Raw genomic sequence first — 26751 nt, 5'->3', positions numbered from 1 at the left:
CCTGTTGTATGTCGGGCGTAAAGCCGTGGGACACGGCGGCCGGCGGCTGCGGCGAGTGGACCACCTATCGTTGTGCGGATCGGCCGCGTTTCGGTCTTACATGCCCGGTCTTTCACGCAGGGACTCAACCACTGGCCTGTGGCTGCCCGGATCTGTGGTTATCGCGTCGAAAGCGGACGAATTTATGATATCCCCTCGAGGGTGCCATGAAAATGCATCGGTATCATAGCTGGTCAATGCGAATCATGCAAGACAATTCTCTTATAAGGTCCCTGATTGCATAAGCCACACACGATGTGACTGATGTGTACTTGTAAACGGCTTACACTCGTATCCCGGCAGCAGTCCCCGCCTATCGAGTCTCCCATCCTGTCATCACTCCTGGCCTGTCGAGTCTGCCATCCTGTCATCAGTCCTGGCCTATCGAGCCTCCCATCCTGGCATCAGTCCTGGCCTACCGCGTCTCCCACCCTGTCGTCAGTTCTCCCCTATTGAGTCCCCTATCCTGTTGTCAGTCCTCGCCTATCGTGTCTCCCATCCTATCGTGTCTCCCATCCTGTCGTGTCTCCCATCCTGTCGCGTCTCCCATCCTTTCATCAGTCCTCGTCTATCGAGTGTCCCATCCTGTCGTCAGTCCTGACCGATCGAGTCTCCCATCCGGGTGCCGGTAGTGTAGCGGCTAACGCATCTGCGTTAACCACTGCGCGTCTGGGAAACCAAACGTACGGGGTTCGATTCCCCGCGGTGCCCGCCCTTCCTGCCAGGGTGAGAGGCAGGCGACGCCATATAGGCTCAGCAGCTGAGTGCGTCGTAAAGCCCCATTAACACACGAGTCTCCCATCCTGTCATCAGTCCTGACCTACCGAGTCTCCCATCCTGTCGGCAGTTCTCCCCTATTGAGTCTCATATCCTGTCGTTAGTCCTCGCCTATCGTGTCCCCCATCCTGTCGTGTCTCCCATCCTGTCGCGTCTCCCATCCCGTCATCAGTTCTCGCCTATCGAGTGTCCCATCCTTTCATCAGTCCTCGTCTATCGAGTCTCCCATCTTCTCGTCAGTCCTCGCCTATCGAGTCTCCCATTCTGTCGTCAGTCCTCGCCTACCGTGCTGTCAGCGCCGTGCTGGTTGACAGGATCATTGTTGCCAGTCCCCTCCGCCGCGCCTGGTGGAGGAGACTGGCAACATCCCTTTATTAAAGATCCCTTTATTCCCGCGACTCTTTCGTCCGATTTCATGACTGTGACTTGCATTGCCAGGTCTTGGACCGTCTGCTGCTCTATCTGCGCGTGGTTCATTCAGTCGACTACTACAACCACTCTGAGTACCCCAACGAGGACGAGATGCCGAACCGCTGCGGCATCATCCACGCCCGCGGCATGCCTCCCAGCTCCAAGGTGAGCCGATGAGCGGCATGGGCCGAACCCCAGTCCCAGACGTGGTGGCGGCGCGCCTTATGCAGGGCGCGTCAAGTGCGCTGTTTTGGGTTTTTGAAATGAGTTAAACACCAATGAGTGTTATTCATTGTCATTGCGGTCCCGCTAACAGCTGCTGTCTGCTATTGCTGAGCTCTCGATAGTTTTTTTTTTTTGTAGTATCGCACGTCGTTTGAAGGAGACTTTGTTTGCAAACGCGCAATGTTTTGAACGAAGCTTCAGATGTGCGAGTCTTCGTCAGATATCATCTGTTTGATGATCTGAATGCCACAAATGGCATCGTAGGATAGCCTGTTGGAGATTAAAAGATAATTGACACGTGATATTGAGCACAACTTTTTCGTTTACATTTTTCAAATTTCTCGCCCCACGTGCAAATGCTTTCACACTTCATCCCCGGAGGGCTTGCTGCATGTATTTATGTGACAGGATTGTCAGTACCCAACATGCTGCCATCCGAAGGCAAAAGGCCAAGTGCCGTTTACCCATTGGCACGCAGGCCTTTTTGCCTTTGGGTGGTAGGATTATTGCGAACAGTCTTTGAAGATAATGCTTGCAATTATTGGAAGATGAAAAGAACCGAAATGCAGGAATATCTAAGTTTGGATGTACCTTATTCCTTAAAATAGGTTGGAACGTCATACTATTCGTGACATCATTTGACACGTATTTCAAATTTTAAGCATACGTATGTGCTCAACACAAGACAACTATTCGCGCTTGTGACGCTGGAATATTTTAGTGCGGTATTGGGAATGGAAATTCACAGCTGTCGACTTGATCAGCCTTGTTGATCTGGCGCGCTCGCTGGGTGTATGGACGGCGCCAGTGCCCAAAAATGCGCGGTATTCGAACGCTGCGAGCCAGAGTTATGGTCGCTTCTGGTGAAGGTATGCGACCCTCGTGATCCCCACTGCCATCAGGCACGGGCTGGTGCGACGCCGCTGGCTACACGGCTGGGCACGCCATGTGCTGCAGCGCCACCCCGGGCACCCCGACATCGGACACAGACATATCGCGGCCATCTGGCCCGTATCACCTGTCATCTATCATGCCTCTGTCGCCCGTCCTGCAGCATTATCGTCTGCGAATGTGTGGCAAGAGTGCTGAGTACCGTGGAACGTGTCAGCAAGCCCGCAGGCGGAGCCATTGGGCCAAGCGGGTGCACTGAGTGGAGCAACGACCTCCGGTCGGCTGCTGAGAAGAAGCGAGATGTTCACTTTCGTTGGGGAGGGTGCGGTTCCGTTGTTGAAGGCATGTATGGACACGCGTCTGCCTTTGCTAGCGGAGGGGTGCAGCGATTGGCACTCTGTGACTACTCTCTCCCCTTGTTCACTTCTGCCCCCCCCCCCCACACACACACACCCATACACACTTACCCGCGCTCCACGGCCGCTGCCACCGCCTCGGTCTGGGGTGCCGGGAGCAGTGCAGGTGATTGAAATGCCCTCCTTTGATCGTGTTGGCCGACTCTTCTGCGCGCCGATTTTTATCGTCAATGAAATTCGAATGCCGTTGAGACGGGCTCCGGAGGGCCGTGGAAATGATGTTTTGGCGGACGCCTCGCAGTGACTGTTGACAGCTGGGGCGAAATAGGCTGGGAATGCACATGCTGCGTTGAAATGAGTTGGATTCTCCGGCGAAAGGCTGCCGACAGGCGATGCAGCCACCGTTGCATCTGCCGCGGCATGATGGCGCCAACCTCGCCGCTCGCTCAAAAACTGCCGCAGACCAGGGGTGTGTCTGCCGCCGGCTAATTAGTTCTTAGTATGCATAGGCTATCTGAAATTGGCAATGGTGCAATAATCCGCGCGCGCGATGTCTGAACTGCCTTCGCTTGTGACGGCTGCACGGTAGGATAACTCGCACGGCATGGCGTTGGAATGTGACGTCTTAACCACGGCCAAGAGCGGCACGTTTCACGATGCAGTCGGGATCGACTTGGGTCATACATGTTGCACTCGTGCGGGTTTTCCATTGCAGTGCCTGAACTTCTCAAGCGATGCAACTCATCGACGTTGACGTTGTGTGGAACGGTCAGTCGGGGGGGGGGGGGGGGGGGAGGGCGCCGGCCTGTCGTCCTCGAGGCTTCGAGCACTCTGGAAAGAGGGCTCGGTGGGACTGCGTCGTCGGATACGCACCGGCCGCCCCACAGTGTGGCGTAGGAGCGCGAACCGTCACGTGATATCGATGTTCGCGGCGTGAAGGAAGCCACCTCAGATCTCCGCATGCAGGCGATTTCCCGCCGCCAGCGTCGCGGTACATCAGATCGTGCCAGCACTGCCTGGTGGTGTACACCGATGGCTGCAAAGGGCGTGGTGCCGGCGTTAGGTAGCGATTGCTTGTGAGCGACCCGGGTACTCGATGCTTCATGCCACCTGCACACGCAGCCGAGGTTTATTTTCTGCTGAGAGAATGTTATTCACCGGATCCGATTGCCTGGAATATTGCGCTGCGCGTCTCGCTGTGTTGGCCGTATTTACCGTCCCGCGCTGCCGGCTCCAGACATCCGACTGAGCGGTGCTGCCGCGTCGGCGCGTCTTCTCATCCGTCGTGTTGGAAAGGTGCTCAGCTCTGCTGACTCCCTCACGATGTCGCGGTCCATGTCAGCGAGGTGGCTTATGTTGTGTGCAGGTCATCGGGATTGCTCGCCCGTGGCCCGACCCGGCTGTCTCGCTGGTCACAACATCAGCCAGTGGGCTGGCTGACGAACGATCGCTGTGCGTCAGACCGGTGCTGCAGCTTGTGGGGAGTACTTTCCTCGGTGTGCCTGCCCACCTCACGATAGCTGTTCGTTCATGGCGCAATGCCGGGGATCTATTTTCAGAGGGTTTTTTTGTGTGTGGTTCAGTCATGCAGTTATTCAGTCAACGCATTTAGCAGGGGCATGCTTCAATAAAGGGACCTTAAATGCGTACGTATGAACGAACGATTGGATATAGCACAAGCAGCGTGATGTTCGATATTTGTTGTAATGTGTGGGAGTGTTTGGGGCTGGGGAGACAGGGTACTTTATATACTCGTTCGACCAACCATTTATGAAAACATCGGGAAAGAAAATGCATCAGTGAAATATTCCGTGTTCATCCACCCGAATGCGCTGGGCCGCTTGATGAACGATGTGAAATGTGTTGACTTGGAGAGAGCGTGCATCAACTATGTAGTATATGGGAGGCTCAGAGAGACAAGGTTGATTGATATGCTGGAAACAGCGCAACCTCCCAGGCGGGCTTTACGAGAAAAACAACAAAACGTGCCGTAAAAATGTGTTAAAAACGTGTTCGAAGCAGGACGGCCCCACACCCAATGCACATGTGTCGATTAATAGTTAATGTAGGAAGTGGAAAGAACTGTTTGTCCAGACTGATGCAGGCTCGAATAGAATTAAACGACCCGTCCGTAGACTATATTTACACATTGTTGTGTATATGTGTATGTACACTTTTAGTTATGGTTATATATATACATCTTACATACATATATATATATATATATATATATATATATATATATATATGTACATCTTAGTTTGCATAGACGTAACAATATTGGTCGCCGGCACAGACATCTTAGTTTATATAGACTTAAAAATATTGATCGTCAGAACGGAACACATCATCAGGACACATTCTTTCAAAATTGAACAAGGCTTCATTCAACACACCTCGCTATGTTGCATCACTTACATCGTTCAGAGCAGGTAACTGATTGGTCATGGTTAGCGCAACGCAACACGAGGTTATGTACCGCAAACAGGACAGCTTGAAAAATGCAAAATCACGCGACGGGTGTTGTATTCAAACAACATGCATACGTCATACATGTTGCAGTGCTCTTCAAATGACATGAGAGCCCGCGATAAAATACAAATAGATTAGCACAGCGGCTTGCGCGGCTGTTTTGCCAAGCGGTGCATTGTCTATGGGCGATTTGTGTTCGGATTATTTCGGGATGCATTCAGCACCACGTATGGGATTCCCTAGCCGACCCGAACTCTGGCTGCCGGGATGCCTCACGGGGGCTGGGTGTGATGTGCTGGCTGCCTGGGACGTTCAAATTTGGCTCTCTAGATTTCCACTGCGGATGAGGCGTTATTATGCATATGAAAAGTTCACGAAAACCCCGCCTGCTACCACTCCAAATGCCAGACCTCCCGGACTTTGTCCCGGGCATTTGTCAATTCTGTTGCAATGTTTCGTGTTGCCAGACACTTTTGTGATTCCAAAACAAACTCTGCTAAGCCACTGATAGTGTTGTTTTACCATACCAGCGAGCTTGGCTGAGATTTTACTGCATTTAGGGGTCCTTCTACCGCACCCGTTGCAGATTATTCTTCACTCGATGTGTGTGGTGTCTCTGACATTTTCTCAAAGCAAGGAGTTCGGGTAACGCATTCCATTGTCACCATGGCTCACCTTTCGCGCCACAACGAATGGATGAATGCGTAAGTAGATGACGGCTGCCGGACGCGGGCAACATACAGCGCATGCGCGTTTCGTCGTTTCACTTAGAACAGTGACCATCGGCGACTGGGCGATCAACTGGTCAACTGACCGATCAACCGATCAACCGACGCGAAAATAAGGCGTTGCAACCGTTTATGTAACATTGATGTCTTGTCGGGACAGTGAACATAGTTATGAATCAATGGGTGGTAAATACGGGCAGTGACTTCGTGCGCGCGATGACGTAAATTTATCCACAACCATGGTTACAGTTTTAACAGGGTGTCGTACTCGGCACAGGTTTTCGAAATGCCGACATTCCCGGCTTGCCCACCGATTACTGGCCCAACGGTGCGTTGCACAATCTCGTGTGGGCTCTATGAATTGCTGATGCGTGGGTCGGCGTTTTGAAATAAGGTTCGCGCCTCGACCCTCTCTAGCTGCCGATATATGGTATAAAACGTGAAGAAGAAAGAACGTGAAAACGGACCAAGTCCATCTTGGCTGCTTCTGCGCAGGAGACACGCGGCACGGGCGACCGTACGTCTGGGACCACGCGGTGCCCCGTCCAATTATCTATCTGAGCGTGTCAGTGGGTCGCTCCGGCCGGTGGTTGCTGGGATGTGGCCACGGTTTTGAACGGCTGCTCGGCGCTATTTTCGGTCGCGTTTTCGGGCCGCCCGTGCAAAACCAACGGGCCTGAAACGGTCACTCCGTCACGTACCACGCGCAAACTGCGGACCGCAGTGGCTTACGATCTCGCTGGGGAAAACCGCCTCGGGCACGTGCGCGTCTTGTCCAAGTTTCACCGTTCAGTGACCCGCTGTTCGGCCTGTGGACGACGCAACGCAAAAACGGGGCCCACGGACGGACACGCAGACCGACAAACGCACCTTAAGCAAGAAGTACATAGGCAAGTAAGGTCCGCCTGCCTCGCTGGGCGATTGTTGACAATTTCAGGCAGGCGACTGTTACTTTGACACTTCCTAATCAGGCAATTGATCAGGCAGATCAGGCATTGAGAGAATGTACCATGCAATGTCCTCTGGTCCCTGGTTGAGAATTGGTAAACTTTAGATCGGGACCAATGATGTGCTTACTGTTAGGAAATCACAATATCAAATTTTGCGCTGCTTTGGCAAAAGCTTTATAACTAACGTTGCACGCTGTTCAGTTAAATGCCATGAAATGTTCTGGTTGAGTTGTCTGTGGCGTGCTGTGTTTTCTGATGTTACCAGTTTGATTTGAGCCATATGTTTCACTGACAAAAGATTGTTCGAAATTGCCGGCTCGCGATTCGGCCCATGAAATTTACGAAAAATGTGCGCATGGATCTAAGCGGCATATTTCCTTCGAGCCGGCTCGCCGCATAACGATTGGTTCGTGAGCCAATTCACGATTCAGCGTGTCGAACGCAACGTGGTGCGCCAGATCTATGTGGCCGCAATAGAATAGCGTCACCTTGTCCAGCCTTGTTTCCGAGTATTGTATCCACCGGAGAAAAAACGATGGATAATGTGCCTTATCCATGTGTGTTTGTAATCCGTCCTTGTCTAGGGGAGTGCTAACTAGCTCTCCTTTCATACAACACGGGTAGTTGGGGGCCGTTGCCGGTATAAATACGAGTTTCGTGACATGTTCCTTTCCTCCTAGTTTGCAACGTTTAATGCTGGTAATCATTTCATTTTAACGTGTTCAGATTTAAGTGCTTTATTTCCCGGGCAATAGCACATTGGCCCCCCGTTTCTTGCCATTTTTGCAGTCGTGCCATTGCATGGTTTCGAAAGTCTCGTTAATCGGGATATGCTGCTTGATAAACGCATCACTTCTGGGTGCACGTCAGCTGCCAGGTTTGACGCTAGGTTGCCGATGTCGAACGGACTTCCATTTCTTAAGTACTTCATATGGACCGCATAGATTATTTGTTTTGAACTTAGCTCACTGCTTACAAATCGGAAGCATGAAAGCGACGTAGCCCCAGGTAATTATGCAGGGCATCGGCGAGTTATCTACCGGCATCCATAACAGATAACATGATGTTAGGAGTAGGTCGAGCTCATTGGTTCTTGACATCCCCTCACTGATAAACAATCGGCAGCCAACTCGCAACAGTTTCTTATCTCAGACACACTTTTTCAACCATATTTAAATACGGCCGTGCTATGCACGAGAAATGTTTGTCCTGCCATCTATCGGCCGAGACAGTAACGTCTGTTACATTATTTGCCGCCGGAAGTAGAGGGGTGAAAAGCCGGGGCTGGTAATTTACCCGGTTTACATGGGCAGCCGAGGATAATTCGAATTAAGATCGGAACGGATCATGCGACGTTAACCCTCTCGGCGAGGGGCGTTTACATGGGCGAAACCGGCTTTACGTCGGATTAACGGTCGATAGTTCGATCCCGCTTAGTTCGAACCAAGGAACGGGTTATGGGCGAAAACTGCGCTTTTGAGGCGAACTGAACAAAACAGGAAGAAAAAAGCCGGTACTCTGCGTATGGATGGCGAATGTCACGAGCCATGGTGGGCGCGAGACAGCTTTGAGGGCGAGGAGGAAGATGGACTCCGTTGGAAAAATTATCTGTGCGGGACTCATAGGCTTTGTAGCTACAGCACAAGCCATAGCACTTGAACACAGGAGTTGCGCAGTCAGCACTGCCAAATCTGTCACATAAGCAGTGTTATATGCAAATTTTTACTAGCAGGAAACTGGCTAGCACGAAATCAGTATTTTCTTGTATTGGCCAATGACACTCACAAACTTACCACACTCATCAGTATGCCACCCAGCATCACGTCATCTACTTTGCGCAGCCCAAGAAACACATTACCTAATCCCGCACCAATGCATTTATGAGCAGCCTGCAACAGTGAGCTAAGCTACAGAAATGACTCGTGAATGCTACATAGTGGCAAAAATTGTGTAACTATGTTGTCTTTCCCCATCCAATGCATCATCAGTACCTGAGGGCAGCATTGCCATTTAGACTTGGCATGGACTGGCAAGTCCGAATGCAGCTATTTGCTTTCTTGACATACTAGGGTTGAAATACTGCTTTGATATCCTTGCAGTCAACAGCATTGGCTGATATGGACTGATGGCTAGGTGGCACAAACAGCCGTGTCGCACAGTCCAAAGATCATAACGTGAACCAGCCCCAAAGCTGTCATGACAAAAGCAATCTGGGCTCAAAAATTCATAACAAATGATTAATTATAGCAACAGCTCAATTATCCACCTCATGGTTTGCAAAGATACGTGTCACAAAAAAGCACCGAGGCAACATATTTACTCACCAGTACAAAAACAGGTAATGATGTGCACTGCAGATGTTCTCTGCACATCATGTGGCATTAGGTTAGGTTTACTTAGTTTATGCACTGTTTTCTTCCACATGAAATGCACAACCCTGGATTTGACAGAGTACTGATGACAGCTAATTTCATCCAGTGCTCACGTTTGCTTTCTTGACATTTTGGAACCATCACTGGGCAATTTTGGTCCCATCATTAAAAATAGTTCACATTCTGCACTGACTGCAATGATCTATTGCCTATATTTGTTGATCCTTTGCATCATGCACGAATTATTGAGTTACCTATCTCACACACATTAAACCGACAAGCAACAAACAGCCTAATTGCATCAAAAACAAATATTCCAGCCCCCCGCTTCCTTGCCAGTTGGTCTACCAGTGTGACGTAACTTCATATTTCCTTGACAAGCCAGTCACCAATATCCAGCACATCCCTCCTGCCAATAGGTGGTCAACCAAATGTTCAAGTCACAGGAGGAATGTCTGCAAAATCAATCCTGGGGCATTTATGTATTCACCTAATGAAAGAAACTATTGGTACTCCCTGCAAGAATTGTTGAACAGTTGAATTACCCTACCTAGTGGCCTGCAAAGACACCCATCACAAAAAAGCACCAAGGTGACATATTTAATCACCAGCACAAAAACAGGTGATGATATGCAACACAGACGTGTTCTCCATGCAGCATGTGCCATCGTGTTAGGTGTTAGTTTATGCACTGTTTTCCTGCACATGGAACACACAAACTTGGATTTAGCAGAGTAATGATGACAACCATTTTCATCCAGTGTTCACATTTGCTTTCTTGCTGTTTTGACCCCATCATTGGGCAATTTCGGTCCTACCATTAAAAAAGTTCACATTCCGAGCTGACTGCAATGATCTATATTTGTTCATCCGTCATATCATGCAGCAATTTTTAAGCTACCTTTCTCACACAATTAAACCGACAAGCAACCAGCATCCTAATTTAAGGAACATCTGCAAAAACACTCCTGGGGACTTAAGGTATTAACTTAATGAACAAAACTTGGAGGCATTCTCTGCAAGAATTTTGAGCAATCCAAAAATTAAAATGAGAACAAGTCAAAGCTATATAAAATAACCATATTACCTCCATCTGGCTTTTGGACGCATGGAGCCTGCCCCAGATGTGAACTAATCTAACCTTTAGGCGGAAAGATAGCACCAAAACACCGTCGACGCCTGCTGTCTGCATAGATCAAGCGCCTAGCAAGGCTAAATTACGTGAGCATTTCTGTGCTGCTAGCCACTCAAGGCCCTCAATAATAAGAGTAGTTTTAGCAGCATGATGTTAACTTCACCTTCCTTCTCTTTTCCCCTACCATCTTGGACTTGAACTGTCTCGAGCAATAGCTAAAAACCCGTGGAAAAGCGGTAACACCGCACAAAGCTGAAATGGCTATGAACAGAACTGCGTGCGCCAGGCATTTTTCTTTTTTTTTTGTTTAGACAGCTGACGGCCGATAATTCGGACGAAATCCCTTCCTGAACGGATGATCCTCTCACGGGAAGGGATTTCCTCCGGCGCACGATTCGAATCAGCGGAACGGCGCGTGAGTGTATACATGGGCCGGATAATTCGGATCGAGGACGGGTCCCGGCTTAATTCGAATCACAGCTGCCCATGTAAACAGGGTAAATTATGACTTGAGGACAGCGGCGTGAACAGCCTCGTTAATGTGGAGAGGGTTAATGTTACTTGGGCCTCTCATCCGAAACCACCAGCCGACTAAGCACGCGGCTTCAGCGTAGACCGTCTGCAACTGGCTCTCGCGCTCAGCCATGCGCCTTGTGACTTAGACCCTTTCGTGATTCCGATTCTGTGGAATTTATTCAAAGTCTGAACCCACGTCGTTTGGAGTCGATTCCGACCCTGATCCTGATGGCTCACTGCAATTTTACGTCTGTTCCATTTCTTGCTTCGGAAAATATTGTTTATTTCCGCAATCGGGTCTAAACCAGCCATAGTGGCTCAGGCGATATCACCCTATGGCCTTCAGACCCCAAATAAGACACGTGTTTTGACGACACCTTTGCATCTGAATGTGATCTACTGCTTACGAATATCAAGTGACAAGCTATAAATGCATGCAGTTTCGTGTGCTTCCTTTTAAATTGATTCGCGGAAGTCTTGGCGGGCTCACGCAACTACGAAGAATATTGGAAGGGAAGCGATTCCACGCCGCTCCCACGAAAATCCGTCATATTTTAGGGTCGAATCTGGTTGTTTCCGTTCAAATCTGGTATGCAGGTGCTGGTCTCTACTGTATGAATAACGACGTGGTCGGTCTAACGAAACCCGTATTATCCTCTACGCTTAGCGTGATTGTTCGTCACGATGTTCGTGATCGGCGTGTCCTGTTTGGGACATATTCCCGGATGCTTTAGCCCCTGTGCGGTGATGCAGACGCTGCGTTGAGTGTGTCTGTCGTCTGCCTCCGGCTCTTCGCTGTCAAGGTTTGACTGTGATATCGGGGGGGGGGGGGGGTGACGGTGCGGCCGCCGCTGCCCACACGTGGCCGGCGGCGCGCTGAGCCGGCCCTCGTCTGCGGCAGGTGACCAGCACCGAGGTGCAGGATTACATCTCGTCGTTTGAGAACAAGATCGGCTCGTTCCTGCTGCCGCTGACGCGCTGGGTCGACGACGAGTGCCGGAAGAACGGCCTGAGTGAGTCGGCGCGACCGGTTGTGCGTGTCGGTGTCGGTGTCGCGTGGGTGTCGGTGTCAGTGTCGCCTGGGCCCCGCTCCGCCGCTGTCCCCGCTGTCAGTACCGCGCGGCACGCTGCTGTCATCGGCGGGCGCGTGCGTCACGGAAAGTCCGGGGCACGGCAGGAGACCGCGTGCATCACGTGTGTGGGAGGGAAGGGGCACGAGATCCAGCCGCCCCCTCCTCCCGCTGACCGGCCGGCCCGGCACAGGTGCGTCACTAATGGGGATCTGTGTTGCCGGCGACAGTTCTGAAGGATCCTGAGGATGAGGTCGAGAAGTTCGTGCAGGCCAACACTCAGGAGCTGGCCAAGGACAAGTGGCTCTGCCCGCTCAGTAACAAGAAGTTTAAGGGTCCCGACTTCGTGCGCAAACACATCTTCAATAAGCATAATGAAAAAGTGGAGGAAGTGAAGAAAGAGGTGAGTCTCTTGGGCCACGTGATCACTTAGTCATAAGTCATCACCACGTCAGTGATGACTTACGTTTGAGGCAGTCTGGCTTGATGAAAACTCGGCTTTGTTTGCTGTTCTTGTTCTGTTTCTGGCTTAAGTTGGTGTGTCTGAGGCGCCCCATAACATGGCTAGGATTTGTTTTGTGCGTGTTCATGGCGAGTGATGTGATGCCTCGCATGTCCTGCTTGGTGGTCACCGTATGATGTACGATATCGTCACAGGCTTTTGACATGCACGAGCGAAATTGCTTTCGTTTCTTGAATTTGGTATTTTCCACTGAGGCTCCTACGTTTTGGTGGACAGTACCATGGCAGTCTCACGTTCTTTTCGAATTTTCTGAACGCGGGAGCTATATACGCCACCGGGCGTGGTCGAAAGGAACGGGATGAGTTTGAGCGTGGCCAACCCGGACAAAACCGGACGGAACCGGACGAAATCAGACGAGACTGGGCGGAGAATGTTGCTATCGGACGAGGCAGGATGGCACCAGACAAACTTTTAGGTAGCCTTCTGCGAAAGCTGCTGCCTAAGGGTCTAAACATGACGTCAGAATATTTGTCTCAGCTGTTTCGTGACATCCCTGGCTCTCATCGGCTGCGCGGCGGCGCGTGGCTCTGGTATGCTCTGCGTTGACATTGTGGAGAATGAGGGAAGCGGGTTGCTCAGGGCGGACGCAGCACAGCGGACGGTATGTGTTGTGCGGCCGACCCGACAGTGATCCAGCGAAGACATTATGAAACCTAAAAACAGCCGCGTGGTATTGACCCGCTCCAGACATGAACAACTATGGCGTTTAATGTGTATGGATGTGTTAATGCAATGTGCAAGGATCATGTGTTATGCGATCATTTGTTATGTTATGTGTTATGTGATCATGTGTTATGCGAGCGGTGTTATGAGCGTGCCTATTGCATGCCACGACTGGCCATGCATTGGGCCGACCCGTAACATTTCTTCTTTTTTTGCTTTTTTTTTTGCTTTTTTCCTCAAATGATCAGAGCGTTTTTGACGTCAAACTGAACCATCACCAATTAAGTGGCGTGCCACAACTAGGTGTACGATTTTAACATAAATTGTACCCAGAAATATGCTCACCAATTCATGTTGCCATGGTTTTTATAATTTTGCCGCACGTTTCAGTTTTTTTGTACCCTCCTTTCATAACAAGAAGGTAATATACGTGACTTGTGGGCTCAGCGTTATACGTCTGTTTGGCGAGCATTTAGCTTGCACGGTCTTGCGGTCCCGCATCTTCCATTTACGCCGGATGAGTCTCGTCGAACTAGCCATGCTTGAACATTGGTCGGACGGCGTGGCCGAACATGCAGTCCACTGCAATGTTTTTAGATGAACTTTGGCGAGCAATTTGTCCTGCCTTGTGGGCCAGATGCCTCCTCGTGCTGCCGCGTCGTGGTGGTGGGGGGATGGGGGGATGGGGTGAAGGGTTCGAGTCGGTGACCGGCATGGGCCTCCTAGTACAAACATTTATCCGGCGCCGAGAAGCCGCAGCTGGAACTCACGGCTGATGAGGTCACAGAGTTGACTCGGATCATGTTCTCTGTTCTTTACTTCGTGCCTTGAACTGCACATGTAAAACTCTATGAGGAAATTAACGCTTCTGCAACATGTTTAAATGCCACGAGCAGTAGCTTCGCGTCGAAAAATTCGCTTCCGTCAAACTACCGGCCAGTTGAGCCCTAAGCCACAGCGGCCGGCTCCACCGACCTGTGAGGTAAATGTGTCAGGTGCCCTCCACCGGCTGAGGTGAGTGTGGCCCGGTTTCCCTCCACCTGCTGAGGTGAGTGCGGCTCGGCGCTCTCCACCTGCTGAGGTGAGTGCGGCCCGGCGCCCTCCAACTGCTGAGGTGATTGGGCCCCGTGCCATCCACCCGCTGAGGTGAGTATCAGCTGGTTCTGGACCAATCATTCTTGAACGAGCCGAGCTCATTACATTTGACGTTGCGGTCAGTTATGCCCGAAGTCCCAAATTGTGGACGTACAGTGGCGACATGGTGGTGACATCGGCCAGTGAAGAGAGTCGATGAAGATAGAAAGACCTGGGATGCCGATCTGCCCTGTTATTGGAGCGTCCGGTGCCCTGTGCAGTTCCGCCTGGTTTCAGTCTGCAGCTGGTTCCTCCCGCTGCCAATCCGCCCTGTCAGTCCGCCAGGTGTCTGTGTGATGTCGGTGCCTTCCGCTGCCAATCTGCCCTGTCAGTCCGCCTGGTGTCAGTCTGATGTCGGTGCCTTCCGCTGCCAATCTGCCCTGTCAGTCCGCCAGGTGTCAGTCTGTTGTCGGTTCCTTCCGCTGCCAATATGTCCTGTCAGTCTGTTATCGGCTCCTTCCGCTGCCAATCTGCCCTGTCAGTCTGATGTCGATGCCTTCCGTTGCCAATCTACCCTGTCAGTCCGCCAGGTGTCAGTCTGCTGTCGGTTCCTTCCACTTCCGGTCTTCCCTGTCAGTCCGCCAGGTGTCAGTCTGCTGTCGGTTCCTTCCACTTCCGGTCTGCCTTGTCAGTCCGCCTGGTGTCAGTCTGCTGTCGGTCCCCGTCTCTCCCCGTTGCCAGTCTGTCTTGTGCTTTGTGACTTTGTCCGGTGTCGTTCGCTCGATCTCACCGCCAGCTTGTGATCTGCGAGTGTTCTGGTTTTACTACGGCGTCAGTGTCTCCTGTCAGTCCGCCCGTGTCGCTCCCCCGGTCTCAGCATCCGCTCCTCGCTCGCAGGTGGAGTTTTTCAACAACTACCTGCGCGACCCGAAGCGGCCGCAGCTGCCGGACCATCCGTCGGCCAAGGCCGGCGGCGGGGCCGGGCCCAGCCGGAAGGAGGAGCCGCCGGCGCAGTTCCACGTGGGCCCGTACCCGCAGCCGGGGCCGCCGCCGCCGCACCAGTACGTGAGGCGCCGACGCTGCCCGCGGCTGACGGCGGTCGGGCGGGCTGGCGTGGTGGGCCGATGGCGCGCCCATGGCTGTGTGCGGGATCTCCGGGGGCAGGGCGGGGCGGGGGGCACAGCTGGCGCCGACGGCCGTGTCCGGTGTCGGCGGCCAGAGCGGCGCCCTGTGGCGCTCGGTGGCCGCCCGTGCCGTCCATGGGCTCGCCGAGCTCCGCTCAGCCGAGAGCGACGGTGCCCGGTCCTGATTGGCTCATCGCCGCAGACGTCACGTTGCGATGATATGTGTGTGCGTGTGTGTGCTGACGCGCGCTGTTCCGCCGACAGCGGGTACGGCGGCTACGGCGGCTACCAGCGGCCCCCGATGTATGGCAGCTACCAGCCGCCGCCGCCGCGCGACCCGTACTACCGCGAGCCATACCTGCCGCCGCGGGACGCCTACCCGCGCCCGCCGCGACCCTACGGACGCCGGTGAGTGCGCGCCAGCGGCCGGCACGCGTCCCGGCCGTGCCGCGTGCTCGTGTGACGTGACGCTGTGGTGGCTGCGGTCGACCGCGCCCGGGACGTCTGACGGTGCCGGCGCCGGGGGCGACGTCTGACCAGCCGCGGCGGCTTCGGCGGCGTGGGTCCGGTGTGGTGCCTGCCGGGCCGGGCGGGAGGCGCGCCGCTCCTCCCCCAGCCCACCGGGATCCGCTGCCGGCCGCCGTCACACGAGGCCCCCTCCGCTCCGCTCCCGCGCCCCGTCAGCGGTGTGGTGACGGTGGGAGCGGTCCCACAGTCGCCAGCGCGGCGGGGCCCCTCGCCCTCCCCTTCCGCCACCCTCGATGCGGCAGAGCTCACACAGCGGGCCGTGTGGCGGCGACCCTGCAGAGCGCCAAATTTGTGGCCTGCCGATGTAGCTCGCGCCAGACGTCCTACGCCTGCGGCGCTACGCCTTGCGCCCGCGTCTCTTGCCATCTTGCTATTTTGCCTGTTTCTTGTAGTTGTAGTAGTCGCCGTTGCGTGTAGCGATGGCTGCCAGTCGGTTCTTCTTTAGCTCTCTGTGTCATTTCTTTGGTGTATTGAAGTCAGAGCAGACCCAGCGAACTCCTAGATGCCTAGTGAAAATTGTGCTGAGCATATAGGATAAAAACATGACCATGAGCAAAATTTCCCATTTCACTCAGAACACACCGCCAACATTCCACCAACGCTCGTGTACATCGACTTAAATTAAAACATCCAAAGGAATGCTTGATAATTGTTATCAGACAAATGCGAAGTGCAAACGTTTGTTTCAGAAATGCATGTTAACCGTCTTGCAGGCGCGTAATTTGTGGCTCCGCAACAAAAAGCATGTTCCCTTAAGACACCTTTCTTATGGGCTCTGTTAGTTTGTTAAGACTAATGAGTCTTTATAAAAGATAAGACCCTTTCCTTGAATTAGTGGAACGCCCTTATTCCAAGCAGCGTTTGAATCTTAATTATTTCCACATATGGACTGTTATTACTGAGTTTGCTCTTGGTATTCGACTGCTACGCTGTGATCTATGATATTGTCATGATAAAACCACTGTTTTCTTCTTGCCTCGTACGATGTATGTCGAGACCCAAGTTACGTGGAATTGTGTCGGTTTAAGGAGAAAAGTGATAGAGTGGAGAGAGGCACTAAATGAATTGGTTTTGGTAAGTTTTTACGTTTTGACTAAAAAATTATGTGTTGGTGGGTTCATTCTCTCCAACATTGAACGTGGGAGGTTCAAACGAAAAAGATGCACATTTTCAGATGAGCGGTGGACAATGTTACTGACAATGCTCTCAGAACCCGCAAGCTTTCGTGTAATCCACTTTGAACGCACTGGTGAACGTAGTGCATGAGCGTGGGACCAAGTCCAAAATGGGGGGGGGGGGGCTGAGGTCACTGCGGCTTGGGTCATAGACTCTCTTAATGTAATATAAAACACAATTTTGCACCTTCTTTGCTACGTTTTTGCGCTATTAACACCAAATTTGGAGTTAACCCCGCCCCCCTTCAAAATGAACTTAATCTCTCCCCTGAACTGCTTTTGAATTCGTTTCATCATCATATCCAAATTAGCTGTACTATACTCTTCGTATCGCTCTGTCTTACGTCACATTCCGGCACACACATTACCAAGGACAAATTTATTACGCCACATTCCGGCACAACACATCACCAAGGACAAATTTAGTTTGTGGACGTCATGTCACGGTATTGTGCGGTATAGGTTGTCGCACCAGCATAACCACGGTGACCTGGTATTCCGGTACGGGACATGACACCTGACCGTATGTCAAATCATCGCACGAAATTGAGGTTGTAATGGGGAAGTGGCCGATGGGTTATCGCCTTGGGCACCCACGTGTACGCCCGGGTTCGAATCCCGGTTTCGTCGCGACCCCGCGGCGCTAATATGGCCAATGTAGCTGCTGGTGCTCCATGGAAGGGTGCGTGGCGACGTGTGTCGTGCTCCGTTACAAGTAAAATAACGGAAATGAACTAGTGCCTGGCATTGGTTTGGCGTCGGTTGAAAATGTAGGCGGAACCAAGCATGTCCTCGGTGATCGACACATTCGCTTTTGAGATATTCTTCGAGTGGAATTTGGTGAGAAGTTCCGTAAATGCGTCCGGGTTTTTTAGATTCGGTTATTCGGCATAACACTAGGGGGCGCCAGTTAGTGGACTCATCTATGTGGATTAATCTACCAGATTCGTGGGATTAAACCCACCGATCTGCCCCGGAGCAGTCTGTATACCAATATCCATCACGTTATTCGTAGCTTCATAAAATCAATACGTGAAGTACGTAACCTCTCAGTTTGTAGCATTGGTACAGGGTTGAATGAGACTGTGAATGTGACCTCTCCAACTGAATGTATAACAGCATCCAGTGCTGTCACTGCAGTCTTTGAAGACTTGCAACCCTTTTCGCTCCACTTAGTGTCAGTGCTTGCACATTTATTGTCCTGGTTCCCTTAGACCTTTACCATGTGTTGTGATGCTACTTCATCATATACACTTATGGCTGACCATCTTTATCTTGCACGAATGTTTATGCTTATTATATCATATTATACATTCATTTAAATTACAAAATACCACATGTATTGAATTATATCATACCAAATTTATTTAGCTGTTTGTATGTTTCCATAACCCACTTATGATTTTGTACATTCGGGCCTGTTGCTTGTGATGTTTTGCAATGCGAATCGCCATTCTTGAAGATCTTTCATATCTGATCTTTTACGATTTATGCACTGATATTTGCACGCACTTACACGCGCGCGCGCGCGCGCGTGTGGTAAGTGCGCGTTACACAACCGTTGCAAACACAAAACCAACACACACAGACACACACACACAACACACACACACACAACACACACACCACACACACACACACACACGCACAGCACGCACGCACGCACGCACCGCACGCACGCACGCACGCACGCACACACCACACACACACGCACACACACACGCACACGCACGCACGCACACACACACACGCACACGCACGCACGCACGCACGCACGCACGCACGCACATATATTTTTTCTATTTTTTATTTTAAATATATTTAGTAATATATGTTCATATATATATATATATATATATATATATATATATATATATATATATGAATAAGCTCCTTTTCCTAACCATTCGTATGCCACGCGACCTTTTAAGCACGATCCGCCATGCGGCTTTCTGTCGTACTATTGCCGCATAACGTATGTTTATCTCGATTTGTTCCCCGACGTTTTCCATGCTATCATTTGCTATGTCATCTTTTCCACGCGAAATAAGCAATAGTCTAACACCAGAGCTTTTGGTTGCATTAATTTGCATGGCCGTAGCAGTTGCATGCGCATTTAAATAGCAGGCGATGCCAGCCGATTTCCATGGGGACACTATAGCCACTGGGTCAGCGCATTGGACTCCCACGCTAGGCTGTACAAATTTTGGCTGCGGCCGTGAGCAGCTGACATGGCCTGGGCAGAATTTGTCGCTCCTGAAGGGTATGCGACGTCGTGCGTCGCGTGACGTTATGAGTAATAGTCAGTCTCCCCTACAGCTTGTTGCGAGTCATGGATAAGACTGATTGGAGTTGTTTGCTTCGAGTTAATTTGTGCGCGGCTTTCATTTTCGTCGGTCGCAACTAAATGCGAAATTAAAATGCGACGACGGACTGCACCAGCAGGTCATTCAATGTTTAGGATCTGGTCTCAGGGCCAGTTTCGCATTTTCAAAGATTAAAATCCGCAGCGAACGGCTAAAGTTCCCACTTATGCTTCGGGACGCTGTTTTCACCGACGCTAATGGGCGCCAAATGACCATGGGCAGTCGGCGCGCCCTGAAGCCCAAATCATCATCATCACTCACGGACGCCTGTTGGGCGCCGGCTGTGGCGTTGGGGCCGCTCGTGCCCCGATGCTGGCGGCGTGGACTGTAGGCGAGGGCGGGAGGGACAGGGGCCGTGTGTCGGCTGCGGCTGCTGCGGCCGGACTGTCGGGCGCGCTGATCTCTACACACGCCCGCACTGCCCGGCGGCGACAGCGGGTCAGAAACGCACCGACGCGCGGCCGAAGCCCGCGGCCCGGACACCTCGACCCCGGCGGCCGGCACGCTGCCCCCCGCGTCACCGGCCGGCAGCCGCCCTCCGGCCCGTCCGCCCGCGTGACTCGCGACCGGTCTGCATGTGCCCCGCACGCTCGTGTCTGCAAAGACGGCTGCCGGGCGCGTGGTGTGGCGCGGCCGGGGGCGGCCGGCCCCGGCGCCCCACCTGATGCCCTCCACCTGTGTGTGTCTCGACAGGGACCCGCGGAGGATCGTCGACTACCAGGACCTGGACGCGCCGCCCGACGTTGACTTGTTGTAATTCCCACAGCTGCTGCGGCCACGTATGTATAGCGGCGACGCCGGCGGCCGCGGCGCGGCGGCGCGCCTGCCGCCACCGCCGCCGCGCCGCGCGCCCGTCTGACGGGTTTTTCACATTGAAAGAGGTCTCGCTCACGAATCCGTGCCGCTCTGCTGTCCTGGCTCACGCTAGCGCTTGGCCAACAGAAACGGATGAAATTCTAGCCGGGTCACGATCCGCCTTCCTATGCACTTCTGTTCAGTGTCGAAAGACTTTGTCAGGGCGAGCTGGCTCGTACGTGGCGCGCGCTTGTTGGTCGAGACAGGGCGCCGATTGGACGGCCCGATCCGCGGTGAGCGGTCGTTGCGGTGTTGCAGCCCGCATCAGCCGCTGGGCGGTGACGGGTTTCTGGCCGTGTTCGTGAAAGCCGTGTTTGCTGATGAACGGTGCGCCTGTTTTTCAGGCACGTCAGGCCGCTGAGCAGCTTATCGGGACCTGGATGCTCCGAAGGACATGGACGAGTTCTAGCGCGTGGCGCTGTCTTCGGCACTTGTGAGAGCGCTTTTACTTTCGGACGTGGTGCGCTCGGAGCGGGGCTAAACTTGGAAGAAGAAAGTGGAGCATCGAGAGCGAGAGTGCGATGTAAATGTGTTTGGACGGATACTCTTGCGAGATTTGCGCCAATAAACGTCTACAGAACGGGAGTGGTCGCGCCTTTGGGCAAGAACCGTCAGGAGTACAACTATGTCGAGCGCGTGGTAAACGACGGGTTCACATGACGATCAGGGCAATCCAGGACGGGATGCGTTTCGAGGCAGTCGTGCAGATATTACGTTCTCACTGGCAGGCTACTCACATCAGCCGGAGGGCCCTGCATGCGATAGCTTTTTGTCAGGACTCCCTGCAGCTTTTGTCCGGTTTGGCCACGCCACGGCGCCAGCTAGACGAGCCTGTGTTGCCGCGCTTATGCGATAGCTGACGTGGCATGCAGTGAACGTCGACAGCTCATGACCGGCCGCCACAAGCAGATAAACCCAGAGGATGCGAAGAGGCCTGAAAATTCTTGTGAAATTTGGGCCGAAAGTTTGTTTGACCTGACTGTTTGACATGACATGACGTGTTGGCATGTTTTGACATGACGGTTTGACTCGAAAGACTGTCTTGAGAGTTCTCACTACTTCATTTTTTTCCAAACAGTTTCTTGTGCGGTTAGCGACGTAGGCAAACAAAGCACAGGTTTTGTTGGTTATTTTACGTCACATGCTTTTAAATAGCGTGGGATTTCCACGTCCGAGCACATGTTTCAAGCGCATTGCGATGCATGTGCCGCACGCAGCATGAAGACACGGCGTATTGACCAGTCACTGTATGTGACTGATGGTGCCAACGGTACCAGTCATGCACATAATATATTATGTCCATCACGCATCATGTCACGCCTATCTACGGCTAAGGCAAATGACAGATATCTTATACATGATTATCATTATGCCCTCACATGTGGCAGGATTAATTTTGCAGCATCACTAACCGGAGCGCCGTGAGCAACTGCTCGCGTGGTGCCAGTGCACGGTCTTGCCGGGTATCGTGGGCTAGATCTGGGCCGATAGCCCCTGAGGTGACCTCTGCCACCAAAGGTCCGAAAAGATCCGAAAACAGCTTCTGGAAACATTGAAGATATATAAGTATTGACAAGTGATCTAAAGACAACAACATGTGTTTGAAGTTGAGGGACTGGTTTTAAGAGGCACCCAGCTGCTACACGTTTGACAAATGTAGATAACTCGCATCCTTCAATTGTCGCGGTACTTATGTAGATGAAATGAAAATAATTATTCCTTTGACATCAACTTGCCCCACGCAAAAGTAATGCTATGTAACCAAAACACTTGTCATGTGCCAACGATGCCGGTAAGGTCAGGCGGCTTCAAACGTATGTCTTGTCGAACAGAAGACGAAGAACAGTCACCACCATCAGCGCCACAAGTAACATGAATATACTCACCGGGGTGACTCGGGCCATTTCTCATTGCAGCTTGATTCAGTCGTGCCACGTCCTACGGCCCTCCCCCTTGAGCTTGCTCCGGCTCCTCCATGGCCACAACCACTCATTTTAGGGACTTTGCAGAGCATCTTTATGTTTCAGTTCAGTTTTCGAAGTAAACTTGTACTCCCCGGGCGAATCAGCCGACGGGTTTTAAAACCCGGCGGATGTTTTGCTGAAGCGCAGAAGTAGAATTCGTCCTCAGTTATTCCCGTAGAAAAATATGATTTATCGGCGTTGAAGTAGGTATTGTTTGCTCATTGCAACATGATTCGAACTAAAAAGTCTGGGAATTACTCCCCGCGGCAGTTTTTGTACGTTCTTCTCTCTTGATTGAACTGGTTATTGAGCGAGTAGTATGACGGAAGTAATTAATCGCACATTTTGGAAGCAGTGTCGTTGCGGCAGAATGGTGCGGGGCGTCTATTTTTTGTCTTGCTCTAGACAATGCCTTTTGCAAAACGGTCGCAAAATGACCATTATAGTCGATGCGCCCTAAAGCAACCAATGGACAACATGCGTGTCTGGAACAAGTAGGAGACATGCTCCTATATGTTTCCGCTCCTGCGTCACACACAAGCGCTTCCGCCTATGCCATGGAGAGGGATCCATAATAAAAGAGTACCTGTACCTGGAGTACCTGAGTACCTGGGACATACGATTGAAAAGGCTTGGCCCTGGGAGGGATTGCTTATGGACCGTGAAAGGCCTGCTTCTGGGAGGGATTGTTCCCGGGCCGTGAGAAGGGACTTGCGTTGATCGAATGAAATCCCATGCTTCGGAGATCCCTCGGGCCGGTGATCTCCACGTTGGTGCAAGAGGAGCCTGAGGACTCTGAGGTTGAGCTCAGGTCTGAGGACCTGATCCTTCCGGTTTGCGGGTGCGATTCGTGGCGGTTGTGTCGAAGCCTTGCTCCGTTTCTGTCTTAATTTTTGCCGTTGTGGGACAATGTGGTAGTGGTGTTCTTTTTATAATTCTATCACGCATTGCCCTGGTGGCCTTCATTGTATTTTTTCTTCCTTGTCTTTACTTTAAAATAGTAATTAGTGTAAGCGCCTTCAGCGTTCAGTACACGCGCAACACTTCAGGCTCCACCACCTCCAGCCACCAGGAAGTGCTGCCACCTGCCAGCTGCTGCGAGGACTGACGGGGCGGATTACTGATCAGGATGTGAGCTCACAAAAGCTTAGCGTGTCCAGGCGCGGCCAGAGCCTTGGTAACGGGGCTACATGCTGATAGCGGTTACAGATAGATAGCGCCCCTTGATAGCGGAAGGCCCCCAAATCTGTGGCCAACGCGCGGACGAGAGTGATGACGTTGCTGAGAGAAGTACCTTTGAACGCTTTAGGACATAACATCTTACACTATTACATTATTCGGGCCTCTTCGCATACTGCCTCTGGCCGACTCGGGGCCCCTTGCGGACACGGTGCCGCCGTTAGGCGCTGTGAGGCCCTGACAGACGCTGGAGCCCCGACCAGTGTAAATCGCTGGCTCCGGCTTTGTCCCTCCTTGTAAAATGGGCCCTCAGTCCCATGTCGCCGTGGCCGACTGTGTATTACTGGTGATGTCTGACCGATATAGGCCATTATCGACATAGGGGCATCTGATCAGCACGAGGGGCCCTCTGGCTGGCATTTAAGTGCCGGCCCTGTGGGCCGGGCCCCTGAATACGGCCTCCGACCGGTCGTTCGGGCCCTCAACTCGGATTCTAAATCATAGGTTCCGAAGGGGCATGAACCTAAGAGGGACACCTGCCGTCTGTGCCCCCCCCCCCCCTTCTGCATGCACTACTAGCTGTGCCAGGCCGAGGCCCCGCTCAAATTAGGCAGTTTTCTGGAGCCGACGGTCGCAGTCGCCACCGCAGACTGCCTGAACACTATGCAGGCGGTGATGTACAGCCCGGAGCTCCCCGAGCTGTCGGACTAGGAGCTGTTGGAGGAACTGACCGGGCAGCGGCTGTGCGAGGTCATGCGCCTGCCCTCCCGCCGTCCCGGCCTGGTCCACATCCCCTGGTTTGCCTGCGATTTAAGGGCTATAACTCTCACGTGCCCACCCACTGCGGATGCCTCAGGGTCCCGGTGAGGCCTGGGTCCCTCCTCCCCAGCAGCGCGCACGTGTCAACGGTTCGGCCACACTGACCGGACCTGCCGGGCTGCGCACTCGACCTGCGGCCGCTGCGCCAGTCCCCGCCACACACGGGAGTGTGGCGCGAAGACCCGCGCTGCGCCACGTGCAAAGGTCCGCACGCAGCTTGGGATCGCCGCGCTTGTCCCGCTTGGCATATGCAGCGCAGGGCGCCGAGGAGCGCCAGCAGCAGGCAGCAGCAGCAGCGGCCCTTGTACCCGTCCAACGAGACCCCAACCTTCAGGAGTGGCCAACGCCCTCCCCCTTTGACACTACCTCTGCGACGGCGCCCCTTCCCCCCCCCCCCCCTCCGCATCTTCTTGAGGAGCCTGGGATGCCGATCCAGCGCCGTGTCACAGCGCAGCGCTTCCCCTCGGCAGTGTGGGAATACTGTGAGGGGAAGTTCCCCCTTCCCCGCCGCTCCTCCCCAGCAGGTCAGCCACGTCTGGTGCGGCGTCCGGTCGAGCCCGCGCCGACCGACCCCACTGAGGCGAACCCGGTGGCTGCGAGCCTCCCTGACGAGGGACTCGCCCCACCGGGCACAGGGGTTCTCTCTCTCATCCCAACACGTCGGTGTTTTTCCCCAATTTTCAGATACTTTCAACCGCTTTACCCTCTATCCAAAATATGGCCACTCATATGGTGCTTCACAAACAAACACATACCACATTGTAAAACTCGCACGTTGTAGTCAGCAACCAACACAACAGCACCCTATTCGAAGCCGCCACAAGATTTGCCGTATACTTCGCCCGTGTAACATCATCCAGACAATATTTACAACATAACAAATACATTCAACGCCACACTACTCATGCTCAACTTCACGTCTGCTTACACCGAGACATCCAACGCACTCTTTTTTTTTTTTTTTCTACGCCGTTACCCAAGAACAGGTAACCAGAAGTGCCCCTCCCTCAATCCCAGCGACGCAGTAAACCGTACGTTAACACCAGAAAACATAAAATCAAGTCGCGGCACTCCCAACTAGGAAGATGAAACAAACGTAAAAAAAAACAGGCGAAGAGGTGGAGCAGACCCGAAGGAATTGTGTTATGTGATAGGTAGGGAAAAATCATAGATGAAAAAGCTTAAAGTAGTCATTAGCCAAAGTCAGCTACTGACAGCCCGCTATAACCGCCCAATAATCTACAACCACTCAATTCGCCGTGTTAGTAAGGGCTATACAGTCGCACAAGTCGGAGGGGGCAATTACCTGGTCATTTTTGTGCTGGGTTTTGAGCTGGATGTCCAGGGAGTCCACCCAGCTAAGCAGAGCTTGTTGCTGGGAGAACTCCCGGAGCCAGCGCCGTGAATTTGGGTATATGTGCATGACTTTATGTCAGAAACTGATTATGAAACATGAAGGAGGTCAAATATGAAGTGCGTTGGATATGTACAGCACAAGGATGGCAATGTCTTCAAATATGTTGGTTACGTTAATATGTGTTCACGAAATGCTTGCGGATGATGTTCGTAACGATGGTTTTTGATACAGGGATATCAGCTATTCTTGGAAAATATGAAACCATAATGTCGTTCCACAGCTTAGGGCCAAGGCAAGATGCTGTAAATAGTCTATAATTACGAAAAGAGAAAGGTTGGTCTAAATGTTTTGCTCGCCTCATATCCATGTCATTGGATTCGTAGATATGTAAATCAAATCGAATGATGCAGGGAGTTGTGAAGTTAAAAATTTGGGCATCACAATTAACATTTGAGATTTAGCAATATCCGATAGTTTCAAATTTTTGTATCGTTTAAAGATTGGCTCTGAGCTTTGTGGAGGATACACATTTTCTATAAGACGCACAGCCCTTTTTTGCAAAATTACCAACCGATCTAGTTGAGAAACATAATTTATGCCCCAAACCAAGCAGCAGTAATTTAGATAAGGAAGAATCAAAGTGTTATAGAGTAGATGTGACGTTGTTTTATCAATAAAGTACCTAACCCTACTTATTATTCCAATATTTGTACGTACTATGCTCGCAACAAAATTAGTGTGGTTTGTAAATTTAAGAGATTTGTCAATGATTACACCAAGGTATTTAATTTCCTTTTTTCTTCAATAGGTGGATTATTAATTTGCACATTTAGTCGGAAATGCGAAGAAGGGTTGTGTAATGCTGTGTGAATGTTTTTGATACGTTCAGGGAGAGAAAATTAGCAGCAAACCAAGAAGTCATTAGAAGCAAAAGCGTATTGACATTGTTTTGAAGTTCGACAATACTTTTATTTTTGAAAACAATCGCAGTATCATCAGCGTAAGACAGACAAATCATGTTACTGCTTAATTTAGGCAAGTCATTTATGTACATTAAAAAGAGGATTGGGCCGAGAATGGATCCTTGGGGTACCCCCATTGTTACGTTTCTGATTGTTGATAGATTATTCCTTATTTTTACACATTGAGTTCTGCCAGACAAATATGAAGAAATGATTTCAT

General features: G+C 51.8%; 2 protein-coding genes and 1 non-coding gene across 3 annotated transcripts in view; 1 reads left to right on the top strand and 2 right to left on the bottom strand.

Annotated features, from left to right (window-relative positions):
* LOC119102534 (serrate RNA effector molecule homolog) overlaps nucleotides 1-20617 on the top strand; it is a 57789-nt gene extending 37172 nt beyond the window's left edge. The window contains 7 exon segments of the mRNA XM_037225918.1: nucleotides 1255-1392; nucleotides 11774-11885; nucleotides 12173-12345; nucleotides 15100-15263; nucleotides 15591-15734; nucleotides 20089-20174; nucleotides 20595-20617. Coding sequence (XP_037081813.1) covers nucleotides 1255-1392; nucleotides 11774-11885; nucleotides 12173-12345; nucleotides 15100-15263; nucleotides 15591-15734; nucleotides 20089-20152 — 795 coding nt within the window. The 3' untranslated portion in view covers nucleotides 20153-20174; nucleotides 20595-20617.
* On the bottom strand, nucleotides 7377-7467 carry LOC119104021 (U6atac minor spliceosomal RNA). Its single transcript, XR_005094860.1, has one exon. It is a non-coding gene; the product is annotated as a U6atac minor spliceosomal RNA (small nuclear RNA).
* Nucleotides 20618-23240: 2623 nt separating the features above from the next.
* The window catches only part of LOC119102477 (peregrin-like), a 6252-nt gene continuing 2741 nt past the window's right edge, over nucleotides 23241-26751 (bottom strand). Inside the window, exon 5 of the mRNA XM_037225849.1 lies at nucleotides 23241-23318. Coding sequence (XP_037081744.1) covers nucleotides 23241-23318 — 78 coding nt within the window. The remainder of the gene's footprint in view (nucleotides 23319-26751) is intronic.

Source organism: Pollicipes pollicipes, unplaced genomic scaffold, assembly GCF_011947565.3.
Source record: "Pollicipes pollicipes isolate AB1234 unplaced genomic scaffold, Ppol_2.1 Scaffold_5724;HRSCAF=6776_pilon_pilon_pilon, whole genome shotgun sequence".
Lineage (NCBI taxonomy): Eukaryota > Metazoa > Arthropoda > Thecostraca > Pollicipedomorpha > Pollicipedidae > Pollicipes > Pollicipes pollicipes.
This window is presented reverse-complemented; position numbering and strand designations above follow the sequence as displayed.